The sequence below is a fragment of the Theropithecus gelada genome, chromosome 1, assembly GCF_003255815.1.
Source record: "Theropithecus gelada isolate Dixy chromosome 1, Tgel_1.0, whole genome shotgun sequence".
Lineage (NCBI taxonomy): Eukaryota > Metazoa > Chordata > Mammalia > Primates > Cercopithecidae > Theropithecus > Theropithecus gelada.
Genome location: NC_037668.1, coordinates 218,949,481 through 218,970,886, shown reverse-complemented (window position 1 = coordinate 218,970,886; position 21,406 = coordinate 218,949,481). Strand labels below are relative to the sequence as shown.

Here is a 21,406-nt window from a genome sequence, read left to right as displayed (position 1 = left end):
ACAAACCTTGATGGGATGGCCAGGCCCCAAGAACCATGCTCTTCATCAGGGAACTGTAATACAACGCTAGACACTCTGTAGGTTCCTTCTATGCCATCGTTCTATGATTATAAAATGCTAATAATTTAAAAGAATACCCTGAAGTTCTCAGGAGAAAAAACTATTTTTACAATGTTAAAATTTAATGGCCTTCATTTCAGTTGACATAGGATGATTTTTGTCCCATGTAAGAATTTTTTTTTTTTTTTTTTTTTTTGAGATGGAGTCTCACTCTGTCACCTAGGCTGGAGTGCAGTGGCGTGATCTCGGCTCACTGCAACCTCTGCCTCCCGGGTTCAAGCAATTCTCCTGCCTCAGCCTTCTGAGTAGCTGGGATTACAGGTGTGTGCCACCACACCCAGCTAATTTTTTTGTATTTTTAGTAGAGACGGGGTTTCACCATGTTGGCCAAGCCGGTCTTGAACTCCTGACCTTGTGATCTGCCCACCTCGGCCTCCCAAAGCGCTAGGATTGCAGGTGTGAGCCACCACGCTGGCCCCATGTAAGAATTATTAAAGAGGGTGTGGCAGGTCTGTGATTCTACTAAAAAGATACCAAAAGTTGCTCTTAAATAATATGATGGCCGGGCATGGTGGCTCAAGCCTGTAATCCCAGCACTTTGGGAGGCTGAGACGGGCGGATCACAAGGTCAGGAGATCGAGACCATCCTGGCTAACACGATGAAACCCCGTCTCTACTAAAAAAAAAATACAAAAAACTAGCTGGGCAAGGTGGCCGGTGCCTGTAGTCCCAGCTACTGGGGAGGCTGAGGCAGGAGAACGGCGTAAACCCGGGAGGCGGAGCTTGCAGTAAGCTGAGGTCCGGCCACTGCACGTCAGCCTGGGCTACAGAGCGAGACTCCGTCTCAATAAATAAATAAATAAATAAATAAATAAATAAATAATATGATGGACTCTATTTTATTTCTCTTCGGGAGAACCAGCATGACGCTTTCAATATCTGTGGAAAAACCATCCTGCCTCCTTGTCACTTTCCCCAAAAGACCAAAACCAGCTCACTGCATTCCTCCTCTCTCTTCAAACTCTAAGGAAGTCCAAAGCCTTTCAAGGGAGATTTCTTTATTATTCCCATACCCAACTCCATCAGGATGTGATCACATGTTACCATCTCACCAAATAATGGAGACAGTGCAGAATCAATTACCAGATAAAGGGAAATATTAAACCAAACATGAACACTGCCTGAGGGGCCAGTGTCTGGACAAGTGACCTCACGTTTGCTGCTACATACTGAACATACATACGTTCCCCCCAAAATCATGTTGAAACCTAACCCCCAAAGTGATGGTAGTAGGAGGTTGGCCTTTGGGAGCGAACCGGGTCATGGGGGCGGAACTCTCATAACTGGGATTCCTGCCCTTACAAAAGAGACCCTGGAGAGCTAGCCAGTCCCTTCCACTACGTGAGGACACCGCAAGAAAGTGCCATCTATGAATCAAAAAGCAGACCTCACAAGACACTCAATCTGATGGGGCCTTGATCTCAGAATTCCCAGCCTCCAGAACTGTGAGAAATCAATGTCTCTGTTGTATATAAGCCACCCGGTTCATGGTATTTTGTTATAGCAGCATGAATTGGCTAAGACACTTGCCCTCTATGTTTGGTTCTGGTAAGTTTCCTCCCTGGAACACCTGGAACCAATTGTAAGCATCCAGAAGGGGAGAACTGGATATGAGGGAATGAGACTCAGCCAAAACAAGGACATATCAACTAACAAGAAATGCAAGGACCCTCAAACCAGCTGACCCATAAATGCCTAGACTAAGCTCCACCGAGGTGAAGGCGCTGCTCTTACTCTTTGCTCCCTGTGAATTTCACTCTTTGCTGGAATACAGGAGGCCATGTCAATGGAATGACGTCATGCCACTTCCCAGGGCTCACCCAGGCATCACCTCCCATCCCGCCATTTGTCACTACCATCCTCTATCATCCTCTTACTTCGCACCAGTGACATTTTGGTTATGCAGCAGTGGACAGGTGATTTTTTTTTTTTTTTTCAAAAGGCCAGAAATCTACTCGGTGCACAGGCACTGAACAAAAAACAAAGTGAACAAGACAAAAAAACAAACAACCCCATCAAAAAGTGGGCAAAGGATATGAACAGACATTTCTCAAAAGAAGACATTCATACAGCCAACAGACACATGAAAAAATGCTCATCATCACTGGCCATCAGAGAAATGCAAATCAAAACCACAATGAGATACCATCTCACACCAGTTAGAATGGCGATCATTAAAAAGTCAGGAAACAACAGGTGCTGGAGAGGATGTGGAGAAATAGGAACACTTTTACACTGTTGGTGGGATTGTAAACTAGTTCAACCATTATGGAAAACAGTATGGCGATTCCTCAAGGATCTAGAACCAGAAATACCATTTGACCCAGCCATCCCATTACTGGGTATATACCCAAAGGATTATAAATTATGCTGCTATAAAGACACATGCACACGTATGTTTATTGCAGCACTATTCACAATAGCAAAGACTTGGAATCAACCCAAATGTCCATCAGTGACAGATTGGATTAAGAAAATGTGGCACATATACACCATGGAATACTATGCAGCCATAAAAAAGGATGAGTTTGTGTCCTTTGAAGGGACGTGGATGCAGCTGGAAACCATCATTCTTAGCAAACTATCACAAGAACAGAAAACCAAACACCGCATGTTCTCACTCATAGGTGGGAACTGAACAATGAGATCACTTGGACTCGGGAAGGGGAACATCACACACCGGGGCCTATCTTGGGGAGGGGGGAGGGGGGAGGGATTGCATTGGGAGTTATACCTGATGTAAATGACGAGTTGATGGGTGCAGCACACCAACATGGCACAAGTATACATATGTAACAAACCTGCACGTTATGCACATGTACCCTACAACTTAAAGTATAATAATAATAATAAATTAATTTAAAAAAAAAAAAGAAAGGACATTAACCACGCTCATGGAGCGCAGCGTCAAGGAGATTCACATGGTCAAGACAGCAGCATAAATAAATCCTCTTAAATCTTTGGTGGAGATTCAGAAGCCAGAGGTTTTCTGGGCGACCCTGGGCACGTCTCCTAAACCTCTTCATCATTTTGTTATCTCCTTCCTGACCACCATAAAGGGGCATTATGGAGGATCCCTAATAATTATGAGCCCTCTATAAAAAAGGTAAATTAGCGGAAACCACCACCACAAAAAGCCTATAGCCGGGCAACTTCCTTTCCCCAAGCAGACGCCTCACACAGGAAGCAGAGCGCCTGGTTGGGCATATTAAAACCATGCCTTTGTATCACATTTACCACCCCGGCTGCAAAAAATGCTCGTAAAGCCATCACGAGAGAGGACTAGTAGCTGCCAACCGCTTCCTCTGCTCTCAGCCTGCCGAGAGAGTTAGCCATCCTTCTCTGCTGAATGCTCTTTTAATTGCACAGCCCACTTTATTAGCTGCCTTGACCTCCAATAAAAGCTTCGGCCTAACAATGTCTGAAACCTGAAGCAGGATGTCAGCTGCGTTACCACCTTACGTGCTGCCTTCAGGGCCTCCACAAAGTGCTTGTTCGTGTACACACACACGCACACACACAACATGGCCCATTAGAAAGTCTTGGGTGCGTGGACAAACTTAGGGGCAAAGAACAAGAGGAGAAATAAAGGATAGAATGTCTGAGGACACAGGCAAGCTTGTGTGGAGGTTTTTGCTGTGAGTTGGATGTGTCTGGCTACAGAATGCTCCATTCACACCCTGGTAAGATAGGTGCAGAGAGGTCAGTGGAAGGACGAGGGAGCGGCACCAACTGGTGTTCCTATGGCTCCTGCTCCTCTGTGCCTGTTCTCAACTCTGCTCCAAAGCCATCATGCGCTCTGGGCTAGTTAAACAAAATGAAGTTCTGGTTTCAATAGCTGTATTCCCTGAATTGTGTTTAGACTCAAACACAAAGTATTAGATTTGAAATAAGAGTCAGGGAAACATTCCCCAGGAAGTAGATATTTTAAAGAGGCAACCCTGGCGAAGTGATGAAAGAGAAAAATAAAATCGATGATAACTGCATGGGCCTCATTGTCTCGGTGGGCAGCTACCTGCTCCATTCTTTCCCAGACCCCAGCATCAAACACTACAGGGCATTAAACCCACGTCAGGGGCATGTGATATGTAAATACTGGCCTAACCAATATGGCTCTGTCTAGGCATTTGAAAGAGCAGAAAAAAAGAGAAATCAAAGGGAGCAAAAAGATTTTGGAAAAAAATCAGATGAAGAATGATGAATACAATGTTTAGAGTTCTGGTGTTCCTATGTTGCTACTCAGGAAAAACTCTTCATACATTATTTCTAAATCCTAATCAATATGGCAGAACTTTTAATGTAAAAGTAACTACATGACATCCTTATTTCTAAGGCAATACTTTTCTTCAAATACTCCTTGCTAAATTGCTCTTCTAGAATCAATTGTCCTTTCGTTTGTCTAAGTTTATTTCTGCTTACAAACACAGAAGACAGTAAAACAAATAGCTTTCTTAAGAAACAGGAAGAACCCTGTCAGTCAGTTTATGATCCGAATTCCAAAAGCAGAGGCATCAGCAACGACAGCGCTACTGGTCCCTCCGCTTGCCTTCCGGTCCCTCCGCTTGGCTGGACAAACAAGGAGGTCGCTGCGGCTGACTGCAGATGGGATGGCCCACAAATACGGCGGCCCACAAATATGGCAGCCCACGGCACAGCTTCAGCCAGAAACCCATCTTGGATTTTGCCAAGCACATCCCTGGGGAATCTGGGTTCACGGAGTGGACTCCCAAAGCCTCAGGTCTTCTCTTCAGCTTCACAGAGACTCACAGGCTTGGGAGAAGCTTAGAGCCCACCGACTACCATGCTCTTAGATTACAAAAGAAAAATCAAGCACAGGCCAGCTAGGTGACTCTCCCAAGATCACAGTGCTTATTAGTGCTGGAAGCAGGACTGCACCTGTCCCCAGATCCAAGGACAGTTCTTTTTGACCTAAGTATCTGGGACTGTAGACAACCTCGGATGCTTATACCACCCATTTCTTTGTTTTCTCGCCCTCTCTCTCATCCGTCCTCCTTCTCCTCCCCTCTTATTCCTCTCCTTTCTATCCTCCTCCCATCTATCCCTCCGCCCCCATCACCACACTGCCTGTCCTGGTAAAGGACACCTGATGCTCTAATTCCCAGCCATGGTACCATGGGGAAGACACTCTGCCACCTGCTCAGGACTGAGACTTCCTGCTGTGCAAAGTGACACAACTGAACTGGGCAGGTGATTATTTTTTTTAAACAATGGTGGCTGCTTCTAGTTGTTTGCCTGAATTCAGTTGTTTATTTTCTGTACAACCATTTGGTTAGATAGCTCGACAGCTTTTGGTGCTGGTTGTTATTGCTGGCTTCTAATGAGTTAATAGGTGAGTCTCCCATTGTTGTGTGAAGCCACCAGTTAGGTGGAGGAAGGGCTGGGAAGTAATGATTATAACCCCAAGGAAAGCAACCACTCTAAATCGGATGATAGTGTTTCATGGGGAAGTGTAGCTGCTCATCACTGCCAACTCAAAGATGAAATTACACTGCAGAAAAACCTCAAGTTCTATCAGTTCCTACGTTAGCTCAGGAAAAAAAAAAAAAAAAAAAAAAAATCCTGAATTAGCAATTACAGATCTCAGACATCACTTAGATAAGGACGTATCAAAATAAAAGTTTCTATTTGTCACCCCTGTAATAGAAAGGTGGATTTTATTATTTGCAGCTCACACTTTCAAGCAAAAAAATTTATATAAAAGGAAAGTTTACATGTAAGAACCATCAAAGATTTTAAAACCATGCTGTGTGGAGAGCTAAAATTTGTTCCAATAACTTTTTGTGGTTGGCAACAGTATTGAACTTAAGCTCCAATAAGTAGAAAAGGAAAATAAAAATAGTCCCTCAGCTGTAACCTGGTCTATAACACTTAAGATATATTTATAGTTCTGCGTATTAAAAAAAGAAAAACTTACTCTACCCTCAGAGCCTTCTGCTTTGCTAACCTCTTAGCAACGTTCAGAATATCTCGGTTTTTTGTATTATTGCTCACAGGATCCCTCTCCCCCACAGTCAACTCCAGCCCCGAGAGCTGATGTATGTGCAAGAAATTCTGCTTGGTGGGGGAGGGTGACTTCTGTATTTCCAGACTTCCCATGGGGTCTGGTTGGAATCGATGTGATAGGATCAGCAAAGTACAACTGCAAAGAAAACCGTCTGAGAAAGATAAAGCTGGATTGGAAGGCAGATAAGCCCAAATTCCTGGTGCAGCTCAGATCTGCACATCGCATGCGCAGTCACTGAAGGAAATCTGCTCTCCCTCATTCCCCGGAGCCAAAATGCCAAATGCCACATCTGCAAGGCTCCCTGGAGGGGCTACGAGAGGGGCCGGGCTTAAAGAAGGGATTTCCATCTGTGACAAAAAAGTCTCAATCCATATTCATGGCACCTCAACCTAAAGGAGTCGCTGTTTACATCAACTGAGCTCACTTAAACTTTCTGCGGCGACAACTCTACGAATGAATAAGTAAGTATGAGATGCTTTATCCACTTAGAGGTGAAGAAACAAAGAAAGACGCACTGAATGCTCTCATTTTCTCTGACTGCTGTTTCTCCATTTTGGTGTCAGATGGAAGGAAGGGAGGAAAAAAGGAAGGAAAGAGGGAAGGAAGGAGGGTAGGAATCTTTCATGAAATTCAACTTCCTGTGGAAAGTCATTGGAATAATAACAGAAAGCGATAGCTGAATATCATCTCACAATTTCACGTAATCCTCACGATCCTCCTGGTGGGGCTCTGTCATGACCCCCACTGTAGAGATGAGAATAACCAGGTTTGGAAAGACCAAGGCTTGCCCAAGGTCACACCCTAAGTGACGGAACCTGGTTTTTATGAAAGTCTGTTGATTCCAGTCCTTCATTTTAAGATAATAAGAGCCTCAATAAGTGGATCGCTTGTAACTCAGTGTCCTCAGCAACTCAAATGCTCCCTGAGATGTCCTCACCTCTCAATCTACTGCTGGACACAGTGCCATTGGCTTTCTCCAGGGCACCAGAAGTTCTTCCAACAAAGACATCCAATGGCCTCCTTCTTGCCAGTTCAAAGAAAACCTCAGTCCTTACTTCCTTGACCTCTCCAGGGCATCAGACCTTTTGTCACCTCTATTCCCTGAAGCTCACTCCTTCCTCAGTTCCCATGACACTGCCTTCTCCTGGGTTTTCTTCCCTCTTTTCCACTCTAGAGTGCCAACAGGAGCCCACTGGACCATTCCACCTCAAGCTCTAGAGACCCCAACCAAGTGAAGATTCACAGCCATCCTCCAACACTGGACTCAAAATAACAAAACCCTTCTCTGCTTGTATTCTTCATCTCCATAATTGGCGGCACCACCCACACACTTTCCCTGGCCAGAAACCTGGGAGAATGCGTCATCTTCTCTCCCTCTGGCCCCGTATCTCAGCAGCTCCCCATGCGGGTTATCCACATATGATATGGGTCAGGCCTGAGCTGCCTCTCCCTTCCCTCTGGACTGCCCTAGTTCAGTCTATGTCATTCTTCACCCAAGCCACTGCAAGGGGCCTCCCAGCTGGTCTGGTCTCGGTGACACCACTCTTCCAACCCATCTCCTTGCTCATTCTCACAGCAATCTTTTTTTTTTTTTTTTTTTTTTTTAGACAGAGTCTTGCACTGTTACCCACGCTGGAGTGCAGTGGCATGATCTTGGCTCACTACAACCTCCACCTCCCAGGTTCAAGCGATTCTCCTGCCTCAGCCCCCTGAGTAGCTGGGATTACAGGTGTGGGCCACCATGCCTGGCTAACTTTTGTATTTTTAGTAGAGACGGGGTTTCACCATGTTGGCCAGGCTGGTCTCGAACTCCTGACCTCAGGTGATCCACCCGTCTTGGCCTCCCAAAGTTCTGGGATTACAGGCAGGAGCCACCGTGCCTGGCCAGCAATCTTTCTTAAATGCATATCTGATCATTTCACTCCCTTCGTGAGTGCCCTCCAATGGCTGCCCACGTCCTACAGGATAAAGTCCAGCCTATAGCCTGCAAGGCCTTTCATCCTCCACCTGCCTCCTTTCCAGCCTGTCACGCACTCATGCACACACAGTGTATGATGACAATGTGCGACTTCAGTTCCCTATATGTACAGGGCACGCATCACCCCTTCGTGGCCTATGCCTGCTGTTTCCTGTGGCTGGAACACTCGTGCTCTGCCACGTTCCTTGCCTGTCTCTGACACTAGACTGTGAGTTGCTCCAGGGCAGGAATTTTAGTATTGTTCCTATTTGGATTATAACATGGTATAGTGCTAGAGCTCACACATAAACAGGAATCAAAAATGTTCATTGGCATGTGAATATCAAAGCAAAAGCAATAAATATTAGCAAATTGGATCCAAAAGCATATTTTTAAAAATGCACCGTGGCCAAGTGGGGTTTATTATGGGAATATAAGGACGGTTCACTATTAGAATATCAATAATAATAATTCACAATATTAACAAATCCAAGGAGAAAAATTACATGGTTTTGTCTCTAAATACTAAAAAGACATTTGGCAAAATATAATACCCATTCCTGATAAAACACTAAAGTAGGAATTGATGGATATTTCCTTAACTTTAAAAAATATAGACAGATCTCAGTCCAAAAGCCAACATCTTAATAGAAAAAAAATATACACATGCCCACTATATCACTATTATGTAACATTGTATCTGGAGTATTAGCCAATGTAACAAAAAAGAGAAAACAATTAGAGGCATAAAAATAGCAAAGGAAGAGAGTAATGATATCTCTATTTGAAGACGACAAAATTTTTTGAAAATCCAAGAGTACCAATTTTTAAAAAATAAATGAATACAGTAGAATTTAATAAGGCAATGGGATATAAACATATAGATCAATATCCTTCACATATATAATTATCAGTTAAAAGAGATAGTGGAAGTGAAGACTCCATTTACAATAGCAACAAAAGCTATAATACCTAAGAAAAAGTTTAACAAGAAATGTACAAAGGCTATATGAAGAAACTCTTAAAAATTGCTAAAAAGTAGACTTGTTCAAATGAAAAGGTATCCCATGTTCTTGGGAAAGCTTCCACACCATAAAGATGCCAACTATTCCCCAGGTTAATGTATACATTCAACACGGTCCTAACAAAAAAAAAAAAAAAAAATGGAGTTAGGCAAGGAAACTCTTAGAAAAGAAAGGCACTGTTTGAGGGAGAGAGAGCTAGCCCTACCAAACACTAAAACATGCTACAGAGCTTCCATAATTAAAATAGTGTGGGCCCAGCACGGAGGCTCATGCCTGGAATCCCAGCACTTTGGGAGGTTGAGGCAGGCAGATCACTTGAGGTCAGGAGTTCAAGACCAGCCTGGACAACATGGTGAAACCCCATTTCTACTACAAATACAAAAATTAGCTGGGCATGGTGGTCCATGCCTGTATTTCCAGCTACTTGTGAGACTGAGGCAGGAGAATTGCTTGAACCTGGGAGGCAGAGGTTGCAGTGAGCCAAGATTGTGCCACTGTACCCCAGCCTGGATAACAGAATGAGAACACACTAGAAGATCTTGTAATAGGTCCAAATACAACTGTTTGATTTATGACAATGGTGGTATCTTCGATTAATGTGAGAAAGATACTTTTTTTTTTCACAAGAAAAAGTCCACAAGTAATATGAATGTTTTAATAAAGTGGGGACAACTGGATAGACATTTAGAGACACATGAAATTTGATCTATATATTTCATTATGCACCAAAATAATCTCTCAATGGATTAGAGATCTAAATATTAAAGGACACTATTTAAATACCAGAAGAAAACATAGGTGAGTTCCTTGAGACCTGGAGGTGGACAAACATCTTTTTAACAATGACTCGGCCGGGCGCGGTGGCTCAAGCCTGTAATCCCAGCACTTTGGGAGGCCGAGACGGGTGGATCACGAGGTCAGGAGATCGAGACCATCCTGGTGAACATGGTGAAACCCCGTCTCTACTAAAAAATACAAAAAACTAGCCGGGCAAGGTGGCGGCGCCTGTAGTCCCAGCTACTCGGGAGGCTGAGGCAGGAGAATGGAGTGAACCCGGGAGGCGGAGCTTGCAGTCAACTCCAGCCTGGGAGACAGAGCGAGACTCCGTCTCAAAAAAAAAAAAAAAAAAACAATGACTCATTTCCAATTTTCTTGGACAGGTTCTGGAGCAGTTCCAAAGGCAATGGTAAGCAAATGATGGATACAAACTGAGTTGATGTCTTGAAAAATATTTCAAAAGTACGTTAGGAAGACAGGTGTATCCCTAATCCTTCTGCATCTACACAAATGTACTTTAAAATAAGATATTTCTGCCTGTAATCCCAGCACTTTGGGAAGCTAAGGTGGGTGGATCACGAGGTCAAGAGATCGAGATCTCAGCCTGGCCAACATGGTGAAACCCCATCTCTACTAAAAATACAAAAATTAGCTGGGCGAGGTGGCGGGCTCCTGTAGTCCCAGCTACTCGGGAGGCTGAGGCAGGAGAATCGTTTGAATCCAGGAGGCAGAGGTTGCAGTGGGCCGAAATCACACCACGGCACTCCAGCCTCGGCAACAGAGTGAGACTCCGTCTCAAAACAAATAAATAAATAAGATATTTCTGATGGGTGCACATAGGTGTAAAAGGGCGATTGGGAGCACATTCTAAACAGTGCTCTTTCACCACAATAAGACCATAGACGAGACACAGGAAAGAAAGGATGCTGATGAATAGCTTGTGACTCCAGAGATGGTAAAAAGGAAATTTGTCTTGTATTCCTGCAAAATGACCAAGAACCCTCACAGACACCAGCCAATTTGCAATCTTTTTGAGGACAAAACAGAGCAGAGGTCTGGCCGCCCTGCCCATGGGGCGCTGACATGGCCAGCTGAAGAGCTCTTCCTCGCAGAAGGTCAGGATGGAGCCCTCGGGCAGGGTTTTCTGTTTAGGAAGGGATGACAGCAGGGTCTCCACTGAGCGCATGTAAATATAGGAGGTTCCTTCCCCGGCCCCTTGCATTCCAGCCTAGACAATTACTCAACTCGGAACCTGACAGTCTCACGTACTTTCCCCCAACGCCCCACTCACTGAAAGAAAAATTCCCATCTGTCAGCCCAGGAAAAACAATAACCATCTCGAGCTGGTGCCTCTCACCCCGTCAGTCCCACTCATAGTGACCCTTGGCAGCTTTCGGGGGAAAGTGTGACTGGATTTCTCTGTTCCTTGCACATTTTTTCTTCATGCTTCCTTCTGTGATCTTAACCACATCAAGAACCTGGCATTTCACGGTAAAAAAGAAAAAATCACGTTCATCTTCATTTTTATACATGAGATGATGTGTGTGTGTGTTTCCGTGTAGTTCCTGGTATGCAGGACAACAGTTGTTAGCCATTCATTACATCATTATTATTATTACTATCATCACTATTGTTGGCCCACGAATGGTACCATCTGTGATATGGTGCCAAATAACAAAAGGCAACTGATGTTGCCTCCATTTTAATTGACTTAATCCTTCCAAATGCTGACAAACTACCAGCCTCAGCCATTTAAAAATCACATTTCTAATGTAGTAATCCTATCTGCAATGGGTGTGGAAGGAATTATTGCAGGCCAGGGATTTTTGCAAAGTGAATTAAGTCACTATAAAAACTGACCATGTTGCTTCACAATTAATAGTCTGGTAGAATGAACTGCCATCATTCCACGGCTTGCTAAGCCTTAACAAGAGATTACTGCTCACATGTCCCTCCTGGGAATGTTTTCCTAAACTCCCAAAATGTTTCAGAAATTTTCAAATGATAAACGCTGCAGGAGTTTTTCATGACTGCTATTATCTATTAACTGCTCCTTTATCTAAAATACTTCTGATCTGAGAAAGACTCAAATGAAGCTTTTTGAAAATAGCCACATGTTCTTAGAAGAAAGAGAAGATTTCATCTAGAAGTCCCTTATAATTAATAAGTACTTGAAATGCAATGTCTGTTTTAGCCTATCTATAAAATGTTTTATGATGGCTTTTGGGGGACTTTTTGCATCTAGTTATTTTTTCATACCCGTCTTTTGGAGCTGGCAAAATACAGAAATATGTGTGTGGGGATATCTATATCTCCCCAAGTCTAGACTTACTTGGTCTCTGGCTATTTAGAGTCCACGGTTGGCGTTTTTAACCCCTATGACGCATTCCTTTCTTTCATCTCTGTGATTCCTGGCCACCCTTCTCAGTATGTCTGGCTAATCTTCCTGATATTTCTGGGGCATAAATGGATTCAGAATATCTGACTGAGAAACAATCAGATAGGAACATAGTTCTGCACTTTTTTTTTTTTTTTTTTACATAAAAGATCTTCTTTTATTGATATGGAAATGAACAGATGTCTGATAACCTTTTGCCAACCGGGAGCTTTACTGCTTACTCTGGGGAATTTCGTTGGGCTGATGTTTCCTAGGACTTGCCCAGTCCATTCAAAAGTCCTGTCACAGATATCAGAATGATCTAGGCTAGCCCAAAACTGAGCAATTCGTTCCTTGGCCCCTAGTTCTGGCTCAGTGCCTTGACTGTCTATAAAACAGGAATGATGCTCTTGCCATTGGACATGAAATGGTTTTGTATGCACACACTGGAACACTACAACGGGTAAAAGGGCCGTTCTCACTTGAAATCGCAACACTTTACATGTTCACATTCTTTTATCTGACCACTTCTCACCAGCACCAAAAGAGAAATGATATAAACCCAGTAAGTACTTTTTGTACTGATCAAAGTAATAAAAGTCAACCTGAGTGTTTTACAGTCTGCCACCAAGCACAAATGTCTACTTCACCAGGTAAGTTGCTATCGGAAAGGATGAATAGAGTATCAACAACAGAGCTATGTGAGCCCACAGCTGTCACTTCTACACGCCAGTCTTGAGATAGCCAACAACAAACAGTTTTATTATTAAATCTGCCTCCATGCTCCATCTCTTTCCAGAAAGCTGAGACTCGATGCATGGAAAACCAAACTCATGATCATCCTTTCCTCTGAGCTCCATCCAATTCCATGTCTCCTCCTATTTCCTACCTCAGCCAACACTATCCCCCACACTGTTACATTCAAATCATGTCATTTTGTGCCACGAAGCCCTATCCTCCACTGGAGTGATCAGAATAGGATGCTTCTTCTCAGGCCACCAGAGCCAGGCACTAGCTCCTGGGACCAACCAGATACCCGGATGGGCAATCTACTACTTCACCTCCCCTCCTTAAACTGTTCCAAAGACAAAACTGGGGGAATTCGATAGGGTTTGCTACCTACCAACAGGCACAGTGTGAGAACTCATATGGCAGCATGTTTAGAAAATATACAGATGAAATTAGAAACTGACAGGGGTAATAACTTATAAGAAAAACCTTAAATTCTGTAAAACACAAATCTAACAGAATCTTAGCTCATTAATAATCATCAACTCTCATATCTTTTTCTAAAGAATGAAACCTTACCTTAGATCATTTTAATGACATTTGAACAGTCTGAATCATTTTTTTCCTGAGCATATTAATAGGAAAGTTAAAAAGTAGAGAGGAAAACTAATTTACCCAATGTCACAAAATAAATAAGTGGTGAAGGAAGAACTAAAATCAAATCCATCCTAAAATAATAAGGTTCCTGGATGTGCTATTCTGCTTTTGACTTTTAAATATCTACCTAGGAGACATTTAATACCACCTAGTAGAATTTAACACTCTATTTAAGAAAATATTTCCCCAATGAAGGTAAGCATCTTAAGCAAATTACAAAGATGATTTTTGTTAATTACCCCTCAAAAACATGTCTTTATCTTCCAGACTCTTACTCTTCAGAGCAAACTGAGGGAACTTCACGTTGGAGTCACAGTGACGCCTCTTGTTCTAATGAAACTTAACTCCTTCTGTGCCTGAGGGCTACAGTGGTCCCCAGTTTGTTCATTAATATTGCGCCAGGAAGAACGATCTTATCCAAGTTATATGGCCTCCATCCATGGTGCACCAGAGAACATGGCAACTGTTTGGCTATAATGTTGCAAATGCTAAAGGTATAATGGAAATTGTACCTAAATGCAAGGTAGGAATGCTTAAAACACACACACACACACACACACACACACACACACACACAATTGTTATTCACAAAGGCTCATTGAGGCCCCACATCTCATTACTAACAATGAGCTGATGCAAAGCACCCTTCTTCCTGGCTAAGCCCTGTCTATGCCCTTGCACCAAATGTCACATTTTATGGTGCTGCTTCACATATAAAACTCAGGCGACTGTGGTACTATGTGACATTCACATATGCACTTAAAGTGATCCCCTGTGACTGCCCCCACGACTACCAGGTCTTCTCTAGATGTCCTTGGATCACTCTGAGTCATTGTAGAGCATGGGGTTCAGCAAATCCAGTGTTTCTTCTGGGGCCATCACCTCACTCTGACAATACAATACAATCGGTTTACCAACAAGTTTTACCTCATCACAGACATAAAATTGGCAAATATATTGAGCTGCCTCCCATAACACTGTGAGTGAATGTTCCAGGCTGTTTCTGTAAAAACAAAATCCCAGCTGGTCACAAGACTCCATAAAACATGATGGATGCATACGAGTTTCAACATTTGTTTCTTCGGTAGATTTTCCTTCCCCTCCTCTTTTTTTAAATGAGAAGAGTGTATTTGGATTTACCTTTGCATATAGGAACACTCAATGCCACAAAAAGCCTATTATAAGAATGGGTCCTCAAGAAAGGTCTAAAATAATTTGGAAGGCTGTAACATATTAGGACTGCCAAATATCAGCTGTTAGATCTTTAAAAACCAAGGTTCTTCCATCTTTATCAGATGCTCCCATCCACTTCAACAACCTCACAGCATCCTACACTCCCTCCACAAATGTGAAGACATTGTGAACTGTGCATTTTGTGGTTGATATCTGTCTGTATCCTCCACTAGAATATAAGCTCCACGTGGACAACGATTGCATGAATGGACCTGGTATTTTCATTGCTGTGCCTGGCAGTGCTTGGATGGGGTAGAAAATCAATGAATATTGATGAAGGATCACGAGAGCAAATAAATCTGTGAATGAAGAAATGGTGTTAAATCGGAAGGTCTAGCATGCAAGATCGAAATAAGCTTTTTGATTCCCTGAGATTTATCCTTGGGATGTCATGGCAGATGTATCAAACTACAAAAACAGCACACTGACAACCATCCACGAGTTCATTATTCTTGAGATAAGTTCTGCATTCATAAAACCAATTCTCCTGGTGGTCATTTTCCCCATTTTAAATTTCACAGCATCTGTGGGCATTTGTTGAATTTAACCCTTGCCTATGAAAACATCAACGTGTGTATCTGCACACGCAGACGAGGCCAGCAGACGCGGTCATTCCTAAACGCCTACTGGAAATCACAGTATTTCATTTCTAAAGTCACAGAAATAATAAACCAGAAATTGACATTGAACCAACAGTGTCAAAAACCTCCACAGCAATCCACTCTATTTCCTTGATATTGCTCTCTAACCACTGATAAAAACTCTTTGAAGTGGAAGAGTAAATATTATCATTTGATAGTACATGGACCCAACAGTGCAAATACAATTGCATTGTTACCCTCTGGGGGCTCCGGCCAGTCACACACCGCGGGCAGGGTTGCTATGGAGGAACCAGTGTGCTTGGCGCAGGACCAGGCCAGGAGGGAGCACTGCTCCGAGGAGCTACCCGCCTCTGGATCTTCCCCAGTCATACACGCAGACTGACAAGGGGGAAATGCTGGCTTTCGAGTATGTTTCTGTTTCTGCAATCACGGAAAGGATGGACCACAAACAGGCAGTGGGAAATGCCAGCTCCAAGCATCAGCTTGCTTTTACACTCCCGCTGACATTTTTGTAAAGGATCACAGGTGGGGGTGGGGAGAAACATAGACAGCGCAGCCTGCAGTCGCCAGGGAGAGCTGGGAGGGGGCGGCAGGAGAGACCACCTGGGGGCCTCCCCCGTGGGCCGTGAGGCCTGTGGCCACGGGCGCCCCTTCGCGCTCGGGACTCGGCCCTCCTGCCCCCGGGCGGCCTGGCTGAGGAAGGTGCATGGGTCGCCCCGCGTGCCAGAGCCCCATGAGGTGTGGAGCAGCCCCAGCGCCGCCGGGGACCCTCGCGTGGACCCGGGGCGCAAGGTCGCCGCGGACAGAGCAGCTGCTGCGGGTGGCGGCCCGGCCCCGCCCTCCCGGCGCCTCCCCAGCCAGCCCCGCGCGGCGCTCACCTTGCCCGGGAAGGGCCCCGGGAGGAGCAGCTTCAGGGCCTGCCTCTTGAGCTCCACCAGGCGGGCGTTGCAGTTCTCGCACCAGACGCCGCGGTCCGAGCCGGGGGAGGAGCCGCCGCCGCTGCCGGAGCCCGGGGAGCCGGTGCCGAAGCCGGGCGAGCCGCCCAGGGAACCCGGCGAACTAGTGCCGATGCCGGGGGAGGCGGGTCCCGGGGAGCCGGTGAAGGAGCTCGGGGACGAGGTGCCCGAGCCGGGAGACGGGGTCCCCGAGGAGCCGAGCGCTGAGCCCGCGCCCTCAGGAGTGGGCCGGCTCCCGGCGCGCGACTCCTCGTATGCTTTGCGGTACCAGCTTTCCGGGGAGAAGGGCGCTGCGGGCTTGGTGGGCGAGCAGACTTCATTCACCTGCGGGGAAGACACGCCGGTATCAAGGGCCGCAAGGCGGCGGGCTGCAGCGCCCAGGAGCTGGGTCAGACGTGCGCCACCAAGTACCCGCTCGAACCGCCCATGGGAGCTGGTTGGGGACCTCTCCAAGCCCTGCGGCCAAATCGCCCTCCATCTGTCTCGTTAATTGTCCTTAAGTGAGTCCCCGCCGCCCGGGTGACCCCTGCGCTGGTCCCGGGTGGCCTCCTCCTGGGGTCAGGACGAGGACTCGCTCGGGGCGGTCTCCACGGCTTCTGCAAGGCCGGGGGGGACCCACAGGTTCAGTGCCCCACGCTTTTGAAGCCGGCACCTATTCCAGCAATACCCCAGGAACGAAATCCTGGAAGACCCTATGGGGGGGTAGGGGGAGGGCTGTGATTTCAGGGTTTTTATTCCTACGGGGTCCAACTCTCCGGATACTGCAGGTAAACGAGAGGCTCTCCCGGCTCCAACTAAACGATCCGAGGTACGGCCAAGCATTCATGGGAAACCCTCCCCTTCGGCTTCACTCCGCCTAGAAGCGCAGGAATGCCGCAAAAGTTACGAGTGCGGGGAAAGGAAGGAACGAGAGGACTGAAAAAATTCCGAGAGCGAGGCGAGTGTGCGGGCGTCCCCGCGGCAGACCCGCCTCCGCGCACTCACAGCCCCGCCAGCCCCGGAGGCGCCTCTGCAGCGGGGAGAGCTCGGGGCCGGGGCCGCACGATCCCGGGGAAAGGGGGACCCCCGCCGAGATGGGTCTGGTAACGCGCCTCCGCGTCGTACCGTCACTACTTACCCCGTATTTCTTGCCCCTGGTGGAGACCGCAAGCCTCTCTTTATTCCCAGCTACCGAATTCATGGTGGCTTTTCCAGAGGAGAGTATCTGAAGCTTCCACCAACGCTACATCCGAAGGTCCTCCGACCCAGAAGCGTCGCCTGGCTGCAGGGGGCTGGCCCTCAGCCCTCAAGGCAAGGTTTCTTCCGCGGTGGGGCGGGAGGGAACGAGAGCAAACGGACCCCACAAGTAATAGCACCAACGTGCAGAAAGGGTTGGGGTCGCGGGTTTATTCTTCTCTTCAAAGCATGCTTTTCCTCATCCCCGTCTGCCTGCTCCAGCCGCACGTTCTCTTGTCACGGTCACAACCACAGCACTGGCATTTTCTTCAGGCAAGTCGGTCCGTGCTCCCCCACGAGGGCAGGGAGGGATACGATCGGGGCTCGCGGCCGCCGCGGGAAGGTGGGCTGGGCGAGCCGAGCCCAGCCGAGCCGGCGGTGGGAACTTGTCTCCTTCACCGAGCTTGGTAACTGAGTTCAAAGAAATTCTCCCAAAATATAAAGATCCAGACTCGGGGAGGAGCCTCGGCGTGTCGCCGAGCCAATATCCGCCGGCCCGTTTCGCCTGACAGTTGCGCGAGGGCCGGGAGAGGGGCGGCTCCGCGGGGCCCGGGAGCGGTCGGCGGTCAGAGCGCGCGTGTGCGCCCGGGCGCGGCGCGGAGGAGCCTCAGGAACCTGCCGCCCTCGCCGCGCCGGCCGGGATCCATTTTATGTGGCGGCGCTCGTGCCTGACAGTGCGAGGCCTGGAGCCGGGCCGGGGCGGGGGCGGGGGCGGGGGCTCCTCGCTCTCGCTGCGTGCGGGGAAGTTCCTGGCGCGCCGCCCGGGCCCGGGGCTCTAATGAAACGCCGCTGCGCGAGCCTGGAGCTCAGGGGCCGCGCGAGCGAGCGCTGCTGGACGGAAATGCGGCGCCCCAGCCTCCCCCGCCCCCAAGTTCTTTCTCTTCCTGACAAGGCTTGCAGGTCTGTCTTTGAAACGCCGTGCAGAAGGGATTGAGTCACAAACAAGTCCACAAACATGCCGGGTCCTCCCCCCGCCCTTTGTTCTCGGAGACCTGCCCGGCAAACCTTTTCTGGAATGGCCCTACCGACCCCGGGCCGGCCGGGGACCACCCTCCCCGACCGCAGCCGCCGGACTAGGGCCCTTGGTCCCCCGCCCGCCCGAGCCCCGGTCTGTGACGGACTAAGCCGCCCGGGACTGGGACAGGTGAGCCTGGGGACCCAGCGGGCCGCTGCCGGGCAGGGGAAACTGAGGGCTTCGCCGCGCTGCACGCGGACGACTCTGGCCTGGAGAGGGGGTGTGGCGCGAGCCGGCCTTGGCCTCTCCTTGCGGGGGATCGGCCCCCTCGCCCCCCGCCGCCCGTTTCTTCCTGCGCCTGGGCCCCGCGGGGTCTCCGGAGCACCCCGTCATCGCTCCCTCTCCGATCGCCCCCCCAGTCCCCCGGCGCAGCGCGCAGGAGCGCAGGAACCCGGCGTACGCCAGGCTCCACACGTGGCTGCTCTGGGGTGTCATTTTTCATTTCCCGGGAGGACATTACTTCTGGTGAGCCAGCAGGTCTGTTTTGTTGTGACCTTTAATTAACACCCCGCGAGACGCCCCTGGAAGGACCGGCCCGGCGTGGGGATCACGTGGGGTGTAATGGCATCTCCGCGCCCGCGGGGAGACCCAGCCCGGGGGTGGGCGAGGGCGCGAAGGCCGTTCAGGGCTTTCTGGTCGCTGGCTTCCTTCTGAGCTGTGGACGAGGCAGGAGGGGGCAGGAAGACAAAGGTTCGGGGTTCTGGAAGCCTGGGGCCACACCCCCACTCTGCCTTCCTCGGGGAGAATGTCTTCTGCGCCTCTCGTGCTCTGCCCCCTCCTCCCTGGCTCCAGCTCCTGCGTGGGACTATTTCGCAGCCACCAAAGCCAGGTAAAAAGGTCAAAATGAAGATGTCAAGAACAGAGTGGACGTTTCCATTACGTTCCCACTTCCAATTTAAAAGCGATGCTATCGATAGGGGACCTTAGGGGACAGGTACACCTCCAGGCAGCACGCCCCAGCTCCCACCCGCATCTGTATTCCGCGTAGGTTCCGCGGAACACATCATCGCGATTGGCCACGCGCCGCTTATCAGCCAAAAAGCAGCGTGTGGTAGAAACAAGCCGGCGAGGCCGCGGGTGGGGAAGGTGGGGCGTCGAGGGGGGAGTGTTGGGGAGCTGCGCGATCCACCTTGGAGACCGGGGAGCCCAGAGCTGCTCTGGTTTGCATCTCTAAGTAGCTGGGGACCCAGAGCTTCTTTGGTGGGCTCCGAGCGCCCTCTGTTGATCCAAGTTTACAACCGGAGGCTCTGCAAGAGTTTTTAAGAAGCTTTCAAAAATTGATGTTTATGTAAAATGTATATACATAAGATGAAATGCACACATTTTAATTGTTCAGTTCTATGAATTTTGATAAACGTGTACTCTGCGTAGGCCGCCACCTCAATCAACATCTATAAATTCCTGTCCCTCTTGAAGGTTATCTGCCTTTTCCCAGGCAATCCCCACCTCTCCTAAGAAACTACTGTTCTGGACTGATCTGGAAGGTTTTAATTCATAGAATCCGTACAGCATGGACTCTTTTGGGTTTGGCTTTTTAAACTTAACACAGGTTTTTGAGTTTCATGTTGTTGCTAGTATGGGTCTGTTTTCTGTCTGTACTCTGTTTCATTCTTCTGTCTCTCATGCCTTTTTTTGTTAATTGAATAACTTTTCAGTGTTCCAGTTTCACCTCTCTGTTGGCTTTTTAGCTCTCATGATTATAATATGGAATTTTTTTATTTTTTTATTTTTTTATTTTTTTTTTTTTGAGGCAGGGGCTCACTCTGTTGCCTGGGCTAGAGTGCAGTGGCGCTATTATGGCTGACGGCAGCCTCCATCTCCCAGGCTCAAAGGATCCTCTCTCCTCAGCCTCCCTAGTAGCTGGGACTACAGGTGCACACCACCACATCGGGCTAATTTTTTTTTAAGTAGAGACAGGTTTCCCTGTGTTGCCCAGGCTGGTCTCAAGCTCCTGAGTTCAAGCTGTCTTCCCACCTCCACCTTCCAAAGTGCTGGAATTATGGCATGAAACCACCATACCCGGCCTATAATATGAATCTTTAACATTTCATAGGCTACTTACAGTTAACACGGCGCTGCTTCACCTAAAATGTAACTTGCAGCCACTCCATCTTACCTTCTGACTTTGTGCTACTAATTTGATATATTTTCCATCTACATGCATTATAAAACCCACAATACAATCTTATCAATTTTACTTTCAACAATCTGTTGCCTTTCAGTGACACTAGAAAATTTTAAGTTTTTTATATTTACCCGGTTTTATCATGTCTGGGACTCTTTATTTATTTATTTATTTATTTTGCCTTTAGAGCCAGGTTTCTAACTGGGTCATTTCTTTTAGTGTTTCTTATAGCGAGGGTCTCCTGGCAACATATTCTCTCAGATGCTGCTTATCTGAAAGTGTCTTTGTTTCACTTTTGTGTTTGAAGAATAGTTTAACTAGATGTAGAATTCCTGATTGACAGTTGTTTTTCTTTCAACCCTTTGAGGATGTCATTCATTGCTTTTTGGCCTTCCTTGTTTCTGATGAGAGGTCAGCAGTGATTCATATGGACATTCTCCTGTAGGTAATGTGTCTTTTTTTCTCTGAGTTCTTTGAAGATTCTTTCTTTGCCTCTGGTTTTCAGTAATTTGACTATAATATTTCTATATGTGTTACTTTTTGTATTTATCCTGGTTAGGGTTTGCTGAATTTCTAGGATCTATAAATTGATC

General features: G+C 47.2%; 1 protein-coding gene across 1 annotated transcript in view; it reads right to left on the bottom strand.

The window, feature by feature from the left end:
* The window catches only part of KIF26B (kinesin family member 26B), a 558,166-nt gene extending 540,080 nt beyond the window's left edge, over positions 1-18,086 (bottom strand). The window contains exons 1-2 of the mRNA XM_025392049.1: positions 17,576-18,086; positions 16,381-16,782 (exon numbers count right to left, since the gene is read on the bottom strand). Of these exons, the coding sequence (XP_025247834.1) occupies positions 16,381-16,782; positions 17,576-17,638 (465 nt within the window). The 5' untranslated portion in view covers positions 17,639-18,086. The remainder of the gene's footprint in view (positions 1-16,380; positions 16,783-17,575) is intronic.
* Between the last annotated feature and the right edge of the window lie 3,320 nt (positions 18,087-21,406).